This window comes from Acomys minous, assembly GCF_964271855.1.
Source record: "Acomys minous genome assembly, chromosome: 5".
NCBI lineage: Eukaryota > Metazoa > Chordata > Mammalia > Rodentia > Muridae > Acomys > Acomys minous.
Window position 1 is genome coordinate 28,930,850 of NC_140494.1, and position 22,164 is coordinate 28,953,013.

Genomic DNA, 22,164 nt, shown 5'->3' on the forward strand with positions numbered 1-22,164 from the left:
CAGGTGTCAAGAAAATTTCACAGTATTTTGTTCTCCTTTGAGTAGGATAGAATTTAGTGACAGTTAAGGTTGTGATCTCATTACTGAACAAACTAATTGTTGTATGTTTAAATTTATGTAGAAAGGCTTCATTGTTTTTGAATGGCACATATTTTTCATCCTGCTTTCTAGTCACACGTAGAGGAGAAAGTTCAGCATAAAGTGTATTTCAAAAAACCAAAACGCCAAACAATTTGACCTTCAGTTCTTCTCTGTTAAGTAGCCAGGGAAAAATACTGTACTCTCTATAGTGTGAGGAGCCTGAGAGCTAGTCACGTGACTTCCTAGTCAGGAAGCAGGGTGAATGCTGCTGCTGCTCACTCACTCTCTCCTTTTCATTTAATCCAAGACCCCAGCCTGTGGAACAGTAGCCCACATTTTGGGTGGATCCACTTCAGTTAATTGAGTGTAGAAACTCTCTCTCAGAAATGCCATGCTCAGAGATTTGTCATCTTTGTGATTCTAGGACATGCCAGGTAACAGCATTAAGTGTCATAAGTACACAACACACCATCTCTAAACCATAGCCTTCTCCTCTTTGACGTCTAATTAGATTGTTGTATTCAGTACAATTTCACAAGTCCAAAATCTCTCAGACTTCAAACTTTAGTTGTCAGTCTCTGTTCTTTTTTTTTTTTTTTAAAGAATGCTTCTAATTATTCAGTCGTGTAAACATGGCCATTCCAAAAGACACTGAAGGAGCATAGCAAAGACAAACCTAGCAAGGTAAACACCAAGTGGCGGTGCTCTGTTTCCAGCACCTCAGAAGAACTGCACAGTCCCACTCCTCCAGACTGTGCTTTTGAATTCAGCTACAGATAAGGGTAGAATGCAACCAGATCTTTTGACAGAGTGTACTGTGCACAGCATCTACCCCTATTCCTAATAGCATCTGTGCTGTCCTTTGGATCCTCATGAGCTGGGCCCTCAGTTTCCTCATTTTTCCAGCGTTCTGGTTCTTCCACATTCCCATTCAAGCTCTGAATATAAGCAAATGCTGACTGACGCCTAGGAGAGAAGATCACGCTTGAGTCACAATCTTGGCTTGAAGGCTGAGCTCTAGTACTTGCTGTTTTATCTCAGAAAAGTGTCTTGTTTCTTGTCAGCTTCAGTTTCCCAATTTATAGAATGAGAAGAGTAATAGTGTCCCCCGAAGACTGTTGGGATGATTAGCAGACTTTCTGGAACAGAAAAAATGTGACTGATGCATCATAAGCCTTAATGTGTGGAAATTCCCTAACGCTGCTTTCCGTCAGACTTCAATATTTCCTTGACCTTTTCCATAGTTTCCATGTCACTAACTTAAGGATAACTGAACAGACACATTGTGCACAGGGTTGTGATATTTTTGCTTGGGTGCTTGTAATATTTCAATATGTCTTCCTTATTTGCTTCTCTTAAGAGCTGGTAGAGATTACATATTGATGCATCACGTCACTGAGATGAATGATCTGCTCTGGCCAAGAACTGTCAGAGACCTCCATTTCCCATTTAGACAAAAACAGGTACTTGGCCATACTACAGGAAATATTCAAGACAAGCCAGCATGAAGTAGTGTTGGCATTTATTACAAATAGAAGGAAAGGGCTCAAGAGATGGTACAGCAGTTATGGACACTTTTTGCTCTTTTGGAGGACCCAGACTTGATTCCTGGTACTGACATAGTGGCTCAACACTATCTATATAACTCCAGTTCCAAGGGGACCAAGCACACAAGTGGCACACAGACACACATGGCAGCAGAACACCCATATACAATGAATGAATGAATGAATGAATGAATGGAAAGAAGAGCTCTTGGGGAAAAGATAAGGCACACTTCAGTGCCCCAGTGTAGCTTCCCAAAGGAGAGAGTCATCCTTGAACATAGATGGGATTTGGAAACTTTGCTTGTTTGTTTGTTTTGTTTTTTGAGACAGGGTTTCTTTGTGTAGCCTTGGCTTTGTAGATCATGCTGGCCTTGAACTCACAAAGATCTGCCTCGGTGAGTGCTGATATTAAAACTGTGCACCACCTTGTGATTTTTTTTTTTTTTTAAATCATGGAGACTATAGGGTGGCTTTGGAGGTACCATAGATATGGTTGCACTCTGATAATATCAGGACCAATTGTATTTTCCGCTCAGATTCTAAGAAACTGTAGATTTATAACTGATGAGGGACAAAGGCCTTAAGCAAATATGATTTTGTGTAGAATTTTTAAATTTTATTTTTCAATTAATTGTATGTATATGAATATTTTACTTTCTTGTACGTATGTGTGCCACATGAGTGCCTGGTTCCCATAGAAGTAAAAGAGCTTTAAAATCTCCCTGAAACTGGAGTTAAGATGGTTGTAAGGTGTAATTCGGTGCTAGGAATCATCAAACTGTGGTCCTCTACAAGAATAGTAAGTGGTCTTGATGACTGAGCTGTCTCGCCAGCCCCTGTCTTGGAATTCTTACCTTTTATTTGACAAAATGCTTCAACAAGACGATGGGAAGAAAACGACTCTTTTCTCTTTCCTTATCCGTGTAACTTCCCCTTCTTATCCTGAGTTACTCCAGTGAGATCTCAGTATCACCAGATGAAGTTCTTAGTGTGGAAACAGAAATAAATTCACATTTGGGTTTCATAAATGTAACTGTTCAAATTTAAAAATTAAAATGTTTTCTGACAGTAATTTGTTAGGAAGAAAATCCAATATTAAAATGTGAAAACAAGTAAAGGGTAAGAAACTGCATGAACTCCAATACATTTCCTTTTGTCTCTGTGTCTTCTTTAGCACTCTACCAGGTGTAGTTTTAAAATAGGAATAAATCTTACTTTAAAAGAACATATATTTTTCTCTAAATTTCACAGGTAAGAGAAGCGCGTTTCAGGAAGGTCACAGCTGAGATGTGGCCTGGCCTCTGCAGATTCCTATGAGTGCTGATACACAGAGGTGCTTAGGCTAATGTGTCCACTTGCTTTCATTTGAAATGATAGTTTGCAGTATTGTGGTCTTGAATTATTGGACTCACACAATCCCTCTACTTCAGCCCAGTAGCAGATGTCACGTGTGTGTAAGCATACTGGTCACTTGATTTTTTTTTTTTTTTTTGGTCTGTGTATCTATTATCTAATCCTTAATTTGTCTCAAGTATGATAAAACATACTGCTAGCAGTTTGAGTGGGCCTGCTCTGTGTGTCTTTCCCATGCATACGTTACCATGCAGTGTCTGCAACCCTGCGGCTCTTCACTGCAGCAGTGGGTTAATGCCTGCTTGCTTTCTCTTGCTGTGATAATCTCCATGACCAAAAGCAAATTGGGAGGAAAGGGTTTATTTCTTAGAACTTTTCTGGTCACACTTTATCTAAGGTCAAGGCAGAAAACTAAAGCAGGGTCCAAGAAGGAATGGTGCTTACTGGCTCACTCATCAAGGCTTGCTCAATTTTCCTTCTTTCTTTCTTTCTTTCTTTCTTTCTTTCTTTCTTTCTTTCTTTCTTTCTTTCTTTCTTTCTTTCTTTCTTTCTTTCCTTTCTTCTTTGGGTTTTTGATCAGTTTGCTTTCTTAAACAACCCAAGAGCATCAGCCCAGAGATGGCGCTGTGCACAATGATCTAGGTTCTCCCATATCAATCATTAGTTAAGAAAATGCCCTAGAGACTTGCCCTCAGGCAGCTGGATGAATTGAGTCCTTTTCCCAGATGTCTCTACCTTGTGTGTAGTCTCAAAATCCAAGCAAGAAGGACAGTCTTGAATTTGGGATCCTCCTGCCTTTGCTTTCTAAGTGCTAGAATTTCAGATGTCTACTGGTAAGTGCCTTGTTTTTCTGTGCACTTTCTTGGTAACTTATCAGTTTCTTAGTGCTAAAGTACAGACTAATCTGTCTTGGTTGAGCTGCTTTGAGCCATTTGTTCTTATTTTCATTTGCCTGACAGGGTATTCCTCTAAAAACATTCCTTGTAAAAATTGTATTTGCTTCTGTTCATCGTAGTGACATGTTCACTAAAAGAATTTAGAAAATGGCATATAAACACAAGACGAAAACAGCTATCTACTTTGAACCTTGCCCCTCAGGTAATCTTAGCAATTTGTGTATCTTCTTCCAGCATATTTCTTGTTCATATAGATATTTGAAATTTTCTTATGGATTTTATTATTTGTTCACTTGATGCCTTCTTGTTCTATCAAACAATCATATTAAAAGTTTTCTTCTTTAGAACCCAACAGATAGATACATTTGGCTTCATACATTGTAACTGATGACTGTGCACTCTTCTCCTTGTCTCTGCTTTCATTTGTAACAGTTACAAAAATACTTTGTTTTTTTAGTTGTTGTTTGTTACACATATCTTGCTTTTAAAATTTTGTATAAAGGAAAATTAAATGCTAGTAAGATTAGAGTTCTCAGAAGAGCAAAGTGATTGCCTTCCATCAGTGCCTCCCTCCTTCCATCCGTCCTTCCCTCTTTCGTTTTTAAACAGGCATTTGGATTTATAAAATAGCCTTTTGAGTGTTTAGAAATTTAGGATTATTCAGTAATTGCCAGTAAGAGACTCTTAAATAAATAGCGTGCCCTTCATAGAATAAGCGCAATGGAATTCCTTTGTGTTGTCTTAAACCACTTTTGAAAAACCCAAATACAGTTACTTCCTGTTTCCCATGGTATTTCTTACCAACTATTAGAAGAGCTGATAGTTAACATAGCTGCTGTGGAAGGGCGGGTCCATTCTGAAATGGGCTTGGCCTGGTCTCAGCGTCCCCGTTCCGTTGCTTAAACATGAATTTCCTGCAGACACCGAGTTTTTCCTGGGGAATGACATCTGTACTCAACGTATCCCAGAAGTTCTTGTACATACATGTGCAGTCTTGACTTTTTCCTTACCTACAGACCCAAGTCAGACTTTCTGGAAAGGATTACGAAGTCTGTTTTAGTCGCTCCACTCTACAATTGTTAGCAGCAATCATAGAGAGAGGGACAGGAAGGGGTCTGACTGCTTGTGTTCCTGTTGTTCACAAAACCAATGGAGTCTGCATTTATCTCCTGCTCCAGACCTTGCTACTTCACCTACCTATGACTTCACAACACAACAAGCTTTGAGATTTCTGTAACAGGCTACACTAGTGATACAGAGCCTTTTAAATATATAGATGTTGGAACAGTCATTGTCGGTGGGGAGAAGTGAGACTTCATACAACCACGGCACAAATAATGGAGTCTGGAGTAGATTCCAACACATAACCTAGGGACTATAGTCCCCTGATTTCTTTACTCTTGATCACATTGCCTCTCTTTGTGGCTAATGCTGTGTGTGTGTGTGTGTGTGTGTGTGTGTGTGTCTGTCTGTCTGTCTGTCTGTCTGTCTGTCTAATGCTTTTTAATTATGCCACGAATGTTCCTCATCTGACAGATCATTTCAGCTGAGACATACATGTGAGTTCATGTGATAGTGCTATTTTAAGGCATCTCCTTCCCACCTCTCTGTAACAGTGTTGCTGTGCAGCGACTCAGGATGGTCTTCTATTACTATTGTGTTTCAAAGCTTCCTAGGCTTGTGGCATTCCATATGATGCTTTCTTCCTCAGCAGTGAGTACTGCAGTTGCAGGTGGAGAGATCGCTCTGTATATTAGTGTTTCTGATCATGCAGGATCCTTTAAGAAGCTAGAGGGCTTTCGGGGAGTCTTTGTGCTGTTGACAGGTGTCTGGGCTGCTTGCTATGAATACAGCCTTGTTTTACCACATTGTAGAATGAAGCCATTGTAAGCCAGGAACAAGTTGGCTTTTACACTGTTGTTAGCCAAGCAGAAGCAGCCTTCTTTGAAAATACTTTCAATTTGGAAGGAGCAGTGACAAGACTGACAAGAGCTTTCCCAGATGTTGGGTATTTGTGGCCTCACTGGGCAACACAGTTTCTTCTGTCTGTCTACACTGAGTGCATTTCTTGTTTTCTTGATTTCAGTGCTGCTTGAATTTGGCCTTAGAGTAGCATTGGACTTCCAGTGAAAAGGCCAGAGTGTCTTAGTGTGGTAAACTGTTTACCTCCTCCCCCCCTTCAGCATAAAATGTGTTTTTCTGGAAAGAAAGCCTTGTGATTTAAGATGATTTTCCTTATGAGACCAACAGTGAAACAAAACAATATTTCCATTTACAGGTTAGGGAAGGTGAAGAAGTGTTAAAGGGCTGGTGGACCTATTGTTAAGTAATAGTTTAGAAGTTTGGGGAAGGCATACAAAGTACTAGGATATAACTCAATGGATCAGAAGGGAACTTAGCAAGCAGAGTGCAGAAAGTGGAAGCTCTTTCACTATAGACCTAGCTAGTGTGGACACACCGTAGGGACCTAGTGTAGAACATGGAAAATAGTACTGCTGGTTATGCTTCTATGAATAAAGTTTTATTAGAACAAATCCACACTTGTGCATTTATGGGTTACTTTTGTTCTGAAGCACAGATTGAATAGTTACAGTGAGGGTTATATGTTCCACAAGGCCTGACCCTCTGTGGAGAAATATTGCTGGTTATCTGTGAATAAGTAGTGTGCCCCCCACCCCCATATCTGTGTTTGTTTCTGTATGTCTGTGTGTGAGAGAGACAGAGAAAGGGAAAGATTTTGATGTTATAAGTAAAAGTGGTATGTGGATCATTAAAGGATATTTCTTGTCTATAAAACTTGTAAGCCCTGCATATACATGTGATGCCTACTGACGTCATTTGCATTGTTTCATCTGGCTTATAGTCAATAATAATGGGGACAATGAGGGCAGTGATGTTCCTTTTGTGGACATACTTAGCTTATGTACTTAGGGAAGTCTACTGACTGTTGAGTAGTTCTAAAAAGACAGTAGTGAGGAAAGGAGGAGATAGGGAAACTTAAAGAACATATAGTACTGAGGGTGGGTGGGTGGGAATCCTGGAAAAGTCAGGGACAATTTGAGGATTAGTCAGGGTTTTTCTAGAACGAATTTTAAAAAATTGTATTAGTTTCTAATTTTATATTGAAAATTCATACAGTGTATTCTACCCATGCTCCTCATCTCCTCTCAGATCCTTCCCAACCACCCAACTCCACGCTCTTTTTCTCTCCTTATTTAGAAAATGAGCAGGCAAGTTAAAAAAAGAAAAAAAGCACAGGAAACCCATAAAAGCACAAAAGTGGAAACCATAATATACAGGCAAAAGACCACTTTTAAAAAAAACTCTAAATAAAGCAATATGATGCAAAAAAAAAAGTCTACAAAAATGGCATTGAGTTCTTTTTGTGCCTCTTCCTATTTGTGTGACTTTGGGTAAACTCTATAACTTTGAATCGTTTCCTTATTGGCAAAATGAAACTCTACCTTCTTATCTATTAATTTATCTGAATTCTGTTTTTCCTTTAAAGAAATTTATTTAGATCACGTCCCGATTGTTATCCCCTCACTTGTATCTTCCCATTCCCCCCTCCCTCCCTCCCTCTTTCATCCTGTTCCTCTCCCCTAGGCCTGTGACATAAGGGGACCTCTTCCTCCACCATATGATCACAGCCTATCAGGTCTCATGCCTGTAGCCTGCTTCCCCTTCCTCTGAGTGCCACCAGGCCTCCCCACCAAGGACAAGTGGTCAAATAGGGGGCACCAGAGTTCATGTCAGAGTCAGTCCCCACTCTCCACCAACTGTGGAGAATGTGCTGTCCATTGGCTAGATATGAATAGGGGGTCTAGGTTTACTGCATGCATTGTGCTTGGTTGGTGCAGCAGTTTGTGCAGGCCCCCTGGGTCCACATCTTCCAGCCTTGGTGGTTTCTTGTAGAGTTCCAGGACCCTCTGAGTCCTTCTGTCTTCCCATACCTCTCTCACCTGGAGTCCCAATACCAAGTCCCAGCATCTGTCCCAGTGTCCCACTGAGTGAAGACTGTCAGAGGACATCCATGGTGGGCTAGTGTACAGTTATAAGTGAGTATCTACCATGTGTGTCTTTCTGGGTCTGGGTTAACTCACTCAGGATGATCATTTCTAGTTCATCCATTTGCCTGCAAAATTCAAGATTTCCTCATTTTTAATGGCTGAGTAGTATTTGATAAGGTAAATTACCAGTTTCGTTATCCATTCTTCAAAGGAGGGTCATTTAGGTTGTTTCCAGATCCTGGCTATTGTAAATATGGCTGCTATGAACATAGTTGAGCAAATGTCCTTGTTGTGTGCTGGAGCATCTTTTGGGTATGTTACAAGCAGTGGAATAGCTGGGTCTTGAGGTAGCACTATTCCCAATTTTCTGAGAAAGTGCCAGATTGATTTCCAAAGTGGTTGTACAAGTTTGCACTCCTACCAGCAATGAAGGGGAGTCTTCCCCTTTCTCCACATCCTCACCAGCATGTGCTGTCACTTGAGTTTTTGATCTTAGCCATTCTGATGGGTATAAGATGGAATCTCAGAGTCGTTTTGATTTGCATTTTTCTGCTGACTAAGGACATTCAGCATTTCTTTTAAGTGTTTCTCAAACATTCAATATTCTTCAGTTGAGAATTCTCTGTTTAACTCTGAACCCTGTTTCTTAATTGGGTTATTTGGTTTGGTGGTCATTGTTTGTGGTTTTATGTTGGCCTTTAGTCATCTTGCTGTTTCTGATGTTGGGAGGTAGTTTCTGGTGTCCTTCACTGGTCGTTGAGTGCAGTTGGTGGGTGAGTGTCTATAAGTCAGGACTCCTCACCTTCGGGGATCACGGAACCCTTCTCTGGATTAGGCAGGTGACCTAGTTTCAGCTCCGGGCTTGGGCTCCCCGCTGGACCAGCATAGGCCGGTGCTGGCACTCTGCAGCCCAAGGTTCAGTCCGAGATAGTGTATGTACTATCTGCCTTTGGGTGGGCTTTAGAGACCCCTACCTACGCTTTGCCACTGGAGTCCTGGGGCCTAGATTCAGTCTGTCAGAGAGTGTGGATACCGCCACTGGCTTGTGGCCGGTTGGCTAGGCTTCTGCCGGTTCTTGCTCAGGCCGTGGGACCACGGTTCAGTCCGCCTGAGAGTGCCGAGCCAGAGACCATAGCCAGAGAACATGTCCACAGCTGCCTGCCACCCCCCTTGGGTGGGGCCTGGGTCCATCTGTGAACTTGTGGGGTGATGTAAAGTTAGATCTATTCCAGATCCACACTCTGGGATCCCCCCTGGGCCATCAGACACTGAAGTTGGTGCTCTGTAACCCACAGATGAGTCGGGGGGCGGGGAGAGGGAGGGAGGGGAAGGGGAGGAGGGAGGACCAAGGGGGAGAGGGAGAGAGGGAGGGAGGGAGGGAGGATGTGTGTGTGTGTTAGAGAGAGAGAGAGAGAGAGAGAGAGAGAGAGAGAGAGAGAGAGAGAGAGAGAGAGAGAGAGAGAGTGTGCAGGTACAGCCCAATAGGCTGTGCTGGGCTTTGGAGACCCTGCCCTTGTGGCCACTGGCCCCTGGGGCCTTCGGTGGACTGGCAGGGTGGTCTGAGGTAAAATCCATTCATTCTCCTGGGTTCTCCCCTGGGCCAGTAGATCCAGATGCTGATGCCTCACTGCCCACAGTTCAGTCCCAGATACAGAGTCCAAGATAGAGAGTAGCTGCAGCTCGCAGGACAGACAGTATGCATCCAGTCTCTGGAGACTGGCCACCAGTCCTCCATGTACCACTTGGGTGGCCTAAGACCAGATCCACCTGTGCTCTGCAGGTTGTGGAGCCCTCTCACCTAGGGCTTTCCAGGTCTTGTGGTCTCTAATTCCCAGCCTGGTTTCTAGGCTCCGTCCTCCTGATCAGACACTATGCGTTGGTGCAGCCGTCTTGGATCTTCTTTCTTTACCTGCATTTTGAATATGTGTTTTAAAAACATAGGCATCCAACTTGGCCCTTACACATGCTAAGCAACCACAGCCACTGGTATGCATTCCCAGTCCAAATGGAGATAATGTGTGTACATAAAGTTCTTAGAACAGTGTGTGGCTTATAACCACTATGCATTAGGTATTATTATTTATAGTGTTGCTGCAACAAGCATAGTCTCACCTTAAAGGGAATAGCTTATCCTGACCAAGTAGGAGTTGCCATGACTAGGGAACACAGACTGAGGTTACCTCCAGTTATGTCTCCCAACATGGTAAGAGTCTGATGCAGTTTTATAGCAACAGGAGAAATAGTCATAAATTAAGACACTTTTCAAATACTTGGTGGAAACTTTAGTAGGCTGATTAAGAATAAGTGGGGAGATTTCAGCTATAGGGCTCAAATGCTGTCTGCTTGTGTTTTTAGTCTTTGGTTGGCGGAAGCTGGGAATATTTTTGTTTTGTTTCTTTATCTTTTGTTTGTTTTGTTTTGTTTTTCGAGACAAGATTTCCTTGTGTAGCCCTGGTTGTCCTGGAACTTACTTGGTAAACCAGTCTAACCTTGATCTTACAGCTGTCTGCCTCCCTCTGCCTCCTGCATTAAGGGAATGTCACCACTGCTGGGCTGAAACTAAGGGTGTTTTTTGTTTGTTTGTTTGTTTTTAATGTAATACTTTCAAAAGGTTTTCTCTGTTAATCACAGGATATTTGGCTACAGGGGGGCAAGGAATGGCTATTTGTGGGGCTAAATAGATCAAATGCGTTTGGGCTCCGGACCTGTAGCATTGCAGTTTCTCTCGTCACTCAAGTTTAGTAATTTGGTCAGCCTTACAGGAAGTTCAGCAGAAGATGCAGCTGCTTCCTGAGAACCTTGTTCACAGTTCCCTCTGCTGAGTACGTGTAATGTTTTGTGCATGTGGAGGCCACATACTATATGTTAAATATTTTAATGTTCTACTTTATTATTAGGATCTGATATAGATGAGGCTAAGCAGTGAGTAGAAGAACACTCTTTAGAGGAAAGGAAGTAGCAGAAAAAGCCATTAAAACAAACAATGGCTCTCAATCTGTGACCCTTGGGAGTCAAACCACCCTTTCACAAGGGTCGCTTAAGACTATCAGAAAACACGGATATTTACATTATAATTAATAACAATAGCAAGATTACAGTTTTGAAGTAACAAAAATCATTTTATGGATGTGAGCCACCACTACATGAAGAATTGTATTAAAGGGTCACAGCATTAGGAAGGTTGAGAACCACTGCATTAAAATCTGCTAGCCATAGCCGGGTGTGGTGGCGCACACCTATAATCCTAGCACTCGGGAGGCAGAGGCAGGTGGATCGCTGTGAGTTCGAGGCCAACCTGGTCTACAGAGCAGGTCCAGGACAGCCAAGGCTACACAGAGAGACCCTGTCTCGAAAAAACAAAAAACAAAAACAAAAAAACCCCAAAATCTAGTAGCCATATGATCCTGATCTGATTTTCTTTCTTATTTAATCCTCTGTATTTGATATAACATGTGACACACATTTGTAGTTATTACTAGTGCAGACTTAGAGGAGGAGTATTGACTATTGATCTGTGTATGTGCGCATGTGTTCTCTCATGTGGATGCCTGAGTCAGGATTGGGGTGCTTTCCTCTATCCTTTTTATTTTTTGAGGTAAGATCGCTCATGGAGCATGGCATTTTCTGATTTGGGTAGGCTAGCTGTCCTATGAATGCCTAGGGTTTACCTGTCTGTCCTCAGCTAGGGTGACACACATGCCACATTCTCTAGCTTTTACACTGGCCTTTGGGATCTGAATCACCTTGTGTTTGCCCAGCTAGCACTTTTATCTACTGAGCTCTATACCCAGACCCATGGGGCTATTGCTTTTTGAAATTTTGGTGTGTTTATTAGGTAGCTGGGGGAGCTGAGTAAGCAGTGTCAGAGTTCAGAAGGGGTTGACTTTGAGGAGATTGGCAAGCAAGCAAGAAGGGTATGGTAGGAGAGAAGAGACTTGTAGTCCAAAGTGAGGAGGCTGGAAGCATCCAGGTGTGTGCAGGAGTGGTGGGTGGTTGTTGTTGTTTTTGTTTTGTTGTTTTGAGGTTTTTTTGTTGTTGTTTTTAAAATTTTTAAGCTATACAAAACTGCTTGGGGCAGATGTAGCAGAGTTCCCAGACAGAAGAACTTGGACTCTGTGGAGGTAGCTATGAATGTGTTAATGAGCTTTAAGGAGAAATACAAACAGCAGGAAGTATCGCATTGGTGTTTAAGCTGTGAGGTGGGTGAAAAATACAGAGTCCCAAACAAGTTCCATTCACCCTTCTTTGAGGTTTGCCAGAAAGTTCATGGGAGAAAGGGTGGAGCATGGGGTGAATGGGTGCCTCAAAACGCTGTTCTAGTGAGCTCTCAGCTCTGAATTGGATGAAGAGGTAGGTAGGCAAGTACATAACAAGGTGAGTTGTGGCAGCAAAGTGGGATCTATGCTTTGATGGTCTTCTTGAAGTGCTTGCTACCAGAATGGTTCAGCTATGGAAATGACTGGTAAGGAGTGCTTTAAAATCTCAATTTATAGATTCTCAATCCAGATACCATCTTCCTGGGCTGAAGAACAGTGGGACTGGGACATTGATGGAGGCCTGTGAGGTTGGAAATGATAGTTGATGGCAGAGTCGCAGAGTGTTGCTCAACCTTGAGATTGGATTCTGGGATATCTGGCCTTGGAATGTGAGGCTAGTGTTGGGTGTGGCCAAAGTCACAGAACGGAGGACAATTTAAGGAGGCAGGCAGAGGGAAGTGAAAAATGTGACCCAGTGCATGTGGTGTGGTGAAGGACAAGGGCCTGAGGAGGGGAGGAGTCAGATGTGGGTGTCCTATGAAATGTTAGAAGCACTAGACGTGGCAAGGAGTATCAATCACTTGGCTCCTCAGCTGCAGAATGCTCTAAGAAATGGTTTGTGGTAGGGTAAGTGATGTTAGAGGATGCATGGAGGTATCCTGTCAGCACCTGCTTACAGGAGCAGGCAGCGAGGACTCTTGGTTTTCACCCCACAAACAGTATAAGTCTAAGTAGTGACTTCATGTCCCAAGGAACTAACTAGATAAGCAGAAGTGGGCTAGGTGTCCTCCTCAGCAGCCAGCCCGTGGTGTGGCTTGTGGCAGTACTTGGCATATATTTGTCTAAGACCAGAGTAGCAGTGATGTGGGGACTAGTTGTATTCTCTACTCATCTCTTTCACAATTTAGTTCAGTCTTATATACTAAGGAGTATTTGATGACACAACATTTTCTTTTTCATTCTTTAAAAGTTTGAATAATAATATATGATAACATGGTCTTATTGCTAGTGCACTAAGTTTTTTCTTGTTTCTACATGAATTAACTGTAGTGTGGCTGTGTGTTGGAGATGTAGCAGTTGGCTGCAAGGTTGCAAGTGTCCTCCTTCACATTTGCTGCCTTCCTGCTCAGGCCCAGAAGAATGGTGCAATTCTCTACCTAGTTTGTTCTGTACCTGGGACTTTGTTGGTCTGTATTTAAAGCTTTAGATCATTTAGTATGCTGCAAAAATGAGAAATGGAGACTTTTCCTTCCTACTCACATGCTAGGCCACTTTTCCTATTTCTGCTAGGTCAGTGGTAATACTTGTTTGGTGTTTTAAAATGAATTATAATCCTGTTCATAAGGTGGAAGTGCTCTTGTTCAGCTGTTTAATTTTCTTGTTCTGACTAGTGCCTCCTTCTTTCATTCCTTCTAATTCAGTGGTTCTTAACCTTCCTAATGCTTAACCTTCCTAAATGTTTAATACAGTTCCTCATGTGGTGATACCCCAACCATAAACTTATTTTTGTTGCTATTTCATAACTAATCTTACAGCCATTATCAATTGTGACTTAAATGTCTGTGTTTGTCCATAGTTTTAGGCAAGGTGGTTAGATCTCTTGAGTTTTAGGCCAGCCTGGTCTACTTAGTGAGTTCCAGGACAGCTAAGGCTATGTAAAGAAATTCTGTGTCACCCCTCTCCCCACAAAAAGAAAGGTTAAGGCTCTGCCACAGGAAGCCTCTCCGGCGACTGCAGGGATCCTGCTCCTTTCTTTTGGCTTTCCACTACTTAGAAAGGGGTTGGCTGGAACCTGGAACAAGAAGATGTATTGACACATGACTCCAAGCCTGCCTTTCATAACGATAATCACATGAGAGCAGTGTTTCTGCACTCTGTATTGCCTACTATGCTTCTCATTAGTCACAATCATGTAAATCATGTACAGCCAGTAGACAGTTGTGTGGAAAATGTGAATTTTCTCCCTTTTGCCTGCCCTGGTAGATTTTGGTTTCTGTGGCTGGTGAGACTAGTCTGAGAGCTGAGGCAGTGGGGTCCTTTGCACAAAGGCCTCCCCTAGGCTTTCAGCACTCCGAGTCTTCACCTTTGGTAGCAGAGAAGCCATTCCAGCTGATGCTTTCTCAGAGAATAGAGACACCCAGGGCAGAGCCAGTGTTGTCGAGCACTGAGCCTTCTAAGTGTAGGTTTGCCAAGACCTTGACTGGACTGTGGACACTCCTGAGGCACTGTGTCACAAGCAGCCAAGTCATGTTATATTGGCCTTTGGTTCCATAGTGTGGCACCTGAAACTGACATGAGAATTAGAAAAGGAAAGCATCCAGTTGTCATTAAAGGGGCTGGACAAGGTGCTGTTACAAAAAGTAAGACATCTCTTGTCTCATGTCTCTGCGCATCCTGGACTAGAACCTGGTGTGTGCACACTTGTATGCTTGGATAGAACAAAAATATTTACCATGAGGCTTCTGTAGTGCTGCATTAATTGCCTTATCATTGGTTCAGCTCTACAAGTGAGATGGACTATTTAAACAATGTTTGTGGTTGTTTTAGGTGTCACTTTAAATCTGTCTATTTTCCTTTATTTTTAAAAAAGTTTATTTATTATGTATACAGTGTTCTGCCTGTATGTAGGCTTGTAGAGGACACCAGATTTCATTTATAAATGATTGTGAGCCATCTATGTGGGAATTGAACTCAGGACCTTTGGAAGAGCAGCCAGTGCTCTTACTTAACCTCTGAGCCATCTCGCCAGTCTCACTTTAAATCTTTCATAGCATGATGCTGACATACATTCCTTTGGCCTTCAATGAAGCTTTTCTGATGCAAATCTTGTCCGTCTGGCTGCCTAACCCCTTTCCCTGTAGAGTGTGACAGACTTGATTGAATTTTGAATAGTTCTGCCTTGGTGGTCACATCTTACTTCATTATGAACCTTGCTTCTCATTTCTTCCTGTTTGAAGTGACTGTCTTTAGTTGTATTTTCTCTTTATTGTCACTTTCTCCAGAACCAGAATGTGTGTGGGGCAGGTTTGCAGTTACAGAATGAAATAGGAAGTTAAAACTTAGAAAGAGAAAATAAAATGCAGAATTAAAGTATTTATTTGGTCTGAAAGTGAATGAAATTCTGGTAGGTGATTACCTGACTTGCTCATATGTCTAGATTTGACTGTCAGAAATCTTAGAAGGGCCATAACTGACAGGGCTGTCTGAAAATAATATTCAGATTCTTGTTTTAATATTCAGATTCTTGTTTTTAGAATAGCTGTAGGAACAGAGTATGTTCTCTCTGCCTTGTCACCTATTAATATTGTGCCTCTGATTCTGAGAGAAAGCATTTCATTTTCCTCTGAAAACCCTGGGAGAAGTGTGTCAGTATCAAGCTTAGACTTCCTGTTAGCTGTTCTGCCAAGGTTGCTTGCACTTGGCTCCACTACTTGTCCTGAATTATGTGTTTTTCCTGATGTTTGATGTGATAACTGTTGATAATCTTGGGTATCTATAGGTGTTCCCTCTTGCACTCAGAGATGAGTTACTGTTCCACAGCTGTGACTTCAGTTCTCTGCCCCCTCCAACTCCATGTGCTTTGATTCTAGACTCCTTAACATCTCAGGTGACGGTGTCTCCTTTGTGTCCCGTGTGTCTTTGTCCCTTGATGTTAATGATTCTGGTCATCTGTGCACATGCCTTGGTGGACATCTTCCCTGTTTCCTGTAGTCCTAGATGCTGGAACTCAACCCAGGAAGGCCTTGCTTCAGGTCTTTCTAATGTGCCTGGAAATTGCATATAACTGGGCTGTATCTCTTACTTCATCATTATTTTGAATCCTGCACATTTATCATGGTTTCGTACAAACTCAGACTTTTACTTTTCATTATTACATTTATTTATTCTCCCCCCCCCCCCCCCGCCCCATGTCTGTCTGTCTGTCTGTCCCTCCCCCCGCCTCTCTCTCTGTACATGATTGTGCCGTGGTGCTCATGTAGAGAACTGGAAAACTTCCAGGATTATAGGACTCAAACTCCCATTGCTAGATTTGAGGAACTTGACTTAACATACTGAACCATTTCACTGGCCTTTATAAAATCCCTCATAAAAGGCTCAGTTATATGAGATGCGTTCTATCCTAGTTAAGGTTTCTTTTGCTTTGATGAAACACCGTGACCAAAAGCAACTTGAGGAGGAAAGTGTTTATTTGGCTTGCACGTCCAGATCATTGTTCATGTCAAAGGAAGTAAGGATAGGAACTCAAACTGGCCAGGACCACAGAGGGGTGCTGCTTACTGACATGCTCAGCTTGCTTTCTTACAGAAACAAGAACCAACCTAGGGATGACACCATCCACAATGGGCTGTGTCCTCCCTCATCACTAATTAAGGAGATGTCCTACAGGCTTTGTACAGCAGATCTTATAAAGCACATTTTAAGTAGAGGTTCTCTTCTTTTATATGACCTCAGCTTTTGTCAAATTTACATAAAACTATCCAGAACACATGCTAAAATTATGAATTAAAATTCAGTGTCAAGCTGCTCCCAAATAAAGCTAAGAATATTCTAAGTGTAGAAATGGGAGTTAGATTTTTATTTTCTGAAATTCTTAATGCCTTTTAATTTAACTATTTAAGTTTTTTTCATTTCCTTTTTTCTTTTGGTTTGAGGACAATACAGTGAGCAGGAGTTGTTCCATATGTGGTCTTTGTTGAAGGGAAATTTGCAAGTAATATCACTTTTTTCCCTTAGAAAGGAAACAGCATTAGGTGTTTTCCTAGGAAATTTTTGTGGGCTTGTCCCTGACCACTATACAGTTAATCTCTGGGACAGGGAGAGATGTTGGTGGACCCAGTCAGTGCCCATCCTTTTCCACTGCAGGGTCCTCTAAGACAACTGAGCGAACAGGAATTACCAGGAGACTAGAAGGAGATCAGATGTGGAGCGTGCCTTAAAAGCTGACTTCCAGCTCTGTTACAATTGGATTTCTACAAGGAGGAACACAAATGGGCCCGTGAGAATGTTCAGAGGCAGAGAAGCTTGGCTGGTTGCTAGCCTACTGAGCACCTTTTAAAAGTCATCACTTAGTACCTTAGGGGGCGCTTAACCACCATGACACCTCTATTGCTCTCTTTCTGGAGAATGGGCTTTCTAAGGTTTTCAAGTAGAAACACATGATTTGTTATTCAGATATCTGCTTATCCACATATAGTATATCCAAGTATATTATTCCTGGGGTAGTTAGTTGTCTAAATATGTAAGTCATAAGAAAACCTTTCTGTAGACTCCTTCCCCTCCTCCTGTTGTTCCTCTTCTCCACAACATACCCACAGCCCACAGTGCTCACTTTATTCCAAAATTCCTTCCTAGGTTCATCATTTGCCTAACAGGTGTCAACTCTAAGGAACTTAGTACAGAGATTTCATTGTACTCTGGAAATTCATCTGTACCTTTCAGCTATAACTTTCAGTGACTGAATGGGATCATAATGTAATTAAGTAGTGGGTTTTCCTCCAATTAAAAAAAAATAACATAATACCTTTACATCCACAGAGACAGTGTTTCTTTCTGAATAGTTTTCTTTGTGGAGCTGGTTTGAATGCTGCTGTGTTGTTTGAACTGGTTTGCCAGCAGTGGTGTGACACACACACACACACACACACACACACACAGTGTTTTATGAGAAGCCCTGGAAACCAGGAAACTGGGTAGCAGGGCTGTCTTGAGGCCGGAACCAAGACGAGCCTTGTTTTGACAAGGAAGCTGCTTTTGGAGATGCCGGTCACCTGGTTTGTAGATATGAGCTACATTTGGTTTCTGACAGCTTCTCTGGGTATGGGGTAAAGAACTCTTTTCACAATAGAAGTGTGATGATTTATAGACTGCAGTCCACTCCAGATTATAAAAACACCACCCACTACTTCCTTCCAGTAGCCCATGGGGAGGTCTATCAGCTCTTTTATCAGGTGTTCCGTGTGGACACTTAGCACAGTCACAGGATCCCTGTCATGGAAGGACTGGGCAGGCCTTCCCACCTCAACTTGAGTTTACTCTCAGTGGGGCTTTCATTTTGTTTCTCGATGATACGTCAATGCTGTAGCATGGAGGATGGTTGATGGTACCTGATTCAGTAAATAAGTAAACTATGCACGTTGGTTTTACCCCATTCTTATTATTTATTAGTTTTTCTTCTATTGTGGAAAACTGAGCCAAGCTCCTGTCTAAACAAAAGATTAATTTTGGCTTACAGCTGTGGCCCCTGGTTAAAAGGCTCCCTCTGGTGACGGCCACATGGTAGAGACTAGGCGTGTATTCTGTCTCTCCTGATTGTGCCTCCTGCTTACAAAGCCACCTAGAGCTGACCCCAGGGCTTCCCTAAAACACTCTGTTAGTACTAATCTTTAACTGCTGGGCTAGATTGAGTTTTCAGCTGTCTGTACCTTACAGCAAGTGTTAAATCTCAACACAGGAATGCTTCTGTTTGTTTGGGGCTTTGTTTGTTTTTTGAGGGGGTGGCACTCAGAAGTCATCGCAGAGATCACCTCACAGGGCGAGCACTCGGCTGCTACTTCTTCACACTCTTCTATGACATAGTAACTTGTTGCTTGCATCAGTGTTGAATTTTAATCTGCTGCCTTTTATCTTTAGGGACTACTACCTAGGGTGAGGATTCAAGAAAGTATGAGCAAAAAACAAAAAAGAAGAAAGAAAATATAAACTTATATAAATGCTTTATGAAAATAAAGTCGTCTACTAAAATTCAGGAAAATGTTTCCTGACATGTCTACTTATTGAAGAGTGCTACCTCACTAGCAGTACAGTGTACTCTGTTCAGAAGCAGAGGACATTTTCCTCTAGAACTTATGCTTCAAAATGTAAAGTGTGAGAATTTCTGTGGAATTCTCTTCTGGGCACAGGCTCCAGGCCTCCTGAGGGGAGTCAAGGCTTGTGGCTTAGCAGAGGCCATGGAAGAAGCTTTATATCAGGAATTCCAGCAAGAAACTGCAGTTGTGGCCCACGCTGGTCATCATCCATGCTTAATCCTCACCCCTTTCCGGTGACTGTCACGGTGCACCCCACCCCTCCTTAGCCTTTCTAAAGTCTCCTCTTCCCTCTGAGTGGCTTGCTTCATGGACCCAGGTAGAGGGGATTCCTAGCTGGTTACCTGTAACAGAGTAAGCATTGTAACCAGATACTGATGAGCATGGGCTTTAGTGTCTGTCAGGGATTCTGGTTCATTTTACTTGTTTTTTTATTTGTGTGTGTAGTATGTGTATGTTTGAGCAAAGTTGTGTGTGCAGGTGTGCACGTGCACGGGTGTATTCTCTGGGTAGATGCAAAGGTGTGCATGCATGTGTTGCCCCCTTCTTTGATCTTTTATACCTTGTTCTTGGAGACAGGATCTTTCAGTCAAATCTGTAGCTCACTGATAAACTCTATCTCCTCCTCCTGAGACTGAAATTACAGGTGAGTCACCAGGCCTACTCAGCATTTAGGTGGGTGCTGAGGGTTCAAACTGTAGCCCTCTTGCTTGCCAAGCAAGCACTTTGAACACAGAGATACTTGTCTCCTTAGAGTTTGTTTCTTTAATTTGGTGAACAGTTAGAAAATGTTCATGAGTATAAAACTTAGAGAGAGTTGTGTGTGATAATCTGCCCCACCCTTTAGTGGCCACTCAATGCAGAGCAGACTTTTCAAAAGAATTTCAGGCTGCTAGGTCCTCTGTGGAGCATCTCAGATGTGTTTTTAGATTTTTGTTTTTTCCCCAGATTTTGCAACAGCAGTGTTCTTAATGGAGCCAAAAGACTCTACTACCACAGAAACTGTCTACCACAGTCATTGAATGTACTAACAATATAAGACTGAGGAGTTGAAAATAATCATGATTCTCAACTGTTAACTTGTTATTTACTTAATTTCTCTTTCTTTCTTTAAAGATTTGAACATGGAATTCAATCCTTCAGACCATCCTCGGGCCAGCACAATATTCCTCAGCAAATCTCAGACAGATGGTAAGTTACTAATCCATCTGCTTTTAAAAATATAGCTAACCTACATGTGGACATTGTTAGGATTTGATATTTCATTTATGATAGAGTTCCCCTTAGTGACCATGTGTGATGTGAAGTGTGAATTGGGGAATCTCTTCGTTTATTCCTTGGTAAGTAATTACATTTTTAGATTTTCTCATTTGAAGAGACTGTCTTGATTTTGCCAATTTAGCGAGGTTACATCTGCATATATTTCATAGTGGAAATTAATAGAGTCAGAAATTTCTGTTTAGATCCTAAAGTTTAGGGTGTTATATTTATGAAGTTCTCAAAGATCAGATATGTTCACTAGTCAGTAAGTAAAACAAAACAAAAATCTAACCTTTTAATGAAAGCCAGTTAACTGTGACTGTCTCATCAGCTCAGTTTTACCTACACATGAGCTGAGTCTCTGTGTGTGTCTGCCTGCCTGCTTCTCTCTCCCTCTCCTTTTGCCTCTTCTTCCTTCCTTTCTTCCTCCTCCTTTTTTTCTTTTGCCAAACTTTGAGTAACTAGCTCATTCTAAACATGGTATAGTCCTTGCAGTCTGTCCCAGCTGTGTGTTTTCCTTCAGTGGTGTTGGCTTATGTCTCCTCAGCCCCTGGCATACATCACTGTTCTCTGACAATTGGCTTCAAAGAGAGGGAAGATCAATACAAATCCAGTTTTCACAAATCTTCATGGACACCTGTAGAAAAAACTAGGGCATACTGACAAGGAAACCAAGGTGTGTTTGGCGAAGGGGAAGAGCTGTAGATTCCACCTTTGACTCTGGACAGATTGATGGTTCTATTAGTTTAGGTCCTAAAGAGACTACAGAGAAGACAAACATATCTAAGACAATATTTTATGTATAAGAGTTGAGAGTGCCTCAATAGTAGTTGAGTGCCAGCTTTGGCAGGGGACAGTGTTGAAGGAATATGCATGATTTTCAAGCAGGCCACTTGAAGTCTTTGGCACAGTTAAACAAACAAACAAAAACTCTTCAAGAATAAGAAAAGAAAATGCAATAAGCACCTGTAAAAGAAGCTTTCAATCTATTATGTTAAAAAAAAAAGTCAACTCACAACTTTGTCTTGACAAATGGAAAGCTGCTGAGAAGGATAGGATATTACAAGCAAAAGTAGGTATAGGGCTTTGGTGAAAATGAAGATTAAAACCGGCTTTCCCCAATACTTGAGAACAGTGAGGTGAAAAAATAGTGTAAAGCTGTCTGGCTCCAGATAGAGTTCTTCCTGTGAGCTCAGATGTCTTCCCAACAATCTCCTGTGATTGTCAGAGTTCTGGGTGGGTGACACACCTTGATTGTTCTGCTAAAAGGAAATGACCTAACAGAGGAAGGATTATTCCAGAAATAGGTTAGGGCCGTTCTCCTTTATTTTAGAATCCATCTTCCTTCTTTTTTCCAGTCTTGTTTATTACTTTCTCCTAACTACTAGGGCTTTCCACTCCACATGCAGACACAATTGAGTTTCATATTGCAAACAAAAGGAAAAGTAACCTCTTCCAATGAGTGGTGTTCTCTGCTTTCCAATCAGAATACTGCCTGGGCCTGAGATTTGGGGGGGAGTTTTCACTCTTGGGGCCCTTAATTCCACAACTTCTTCCTTTGTATAGACAGAGGCGCTTACTGACTCTAAGTCTGTCTAATGTACAGTCAATTTGTCACTGATTTTAAAAAGTAGGTTTTTTTAAACACACATAATAATCTTGGCAACTTTAATAACTTATTTTTGAGAATTGCCTGCTTATTTTATGAACTAACTTTGAGCAACTTAGTGTAGAAAATTTAAGGCTACTATTACTCTTCTATTCATGAATGGCCAGTTAGGACAATTGCCTCACGTGCTGCCAGGTTGCAGAGTCTCTGTTTATCTGTCCTCTCCTTAATTCCACATCCCATTCCCTTAGACTGCTTCCTTGGACAGGATTTCTCAGTGACTCAGAGTGTATGATCCTGACAGGAGCCTTTGTTGCATCCTGGTTCTCCTCATACATCTAGAGCAGTG

The 22,164-nt window shown here is 41.9% G+C and overlaps 1 protein-coding gene across 2 annotated transcripts in view; it reads left to right on the top strand.

Moving 5' to 3' along the window:
• Positions 1-22,164, top strand: part of CCNY (cyclin Y) — a 115,580-nt gene that overhangs the window by 36,318 nt on the left and 57,098 nt on the right. For both annotated transcript variants that reach the window (XM_084781085.1, XM_084781086.1), the window contains exon 2: positions 20,063-20,137. In XM_084781085.1, coding sequence (XP_084637211.1) covers positions 20,063-20,137 — 75 coding nt within the window. The remainder of the gene's footprint in view (positions 1-20,062; positions 20,138-22,164) is intronic.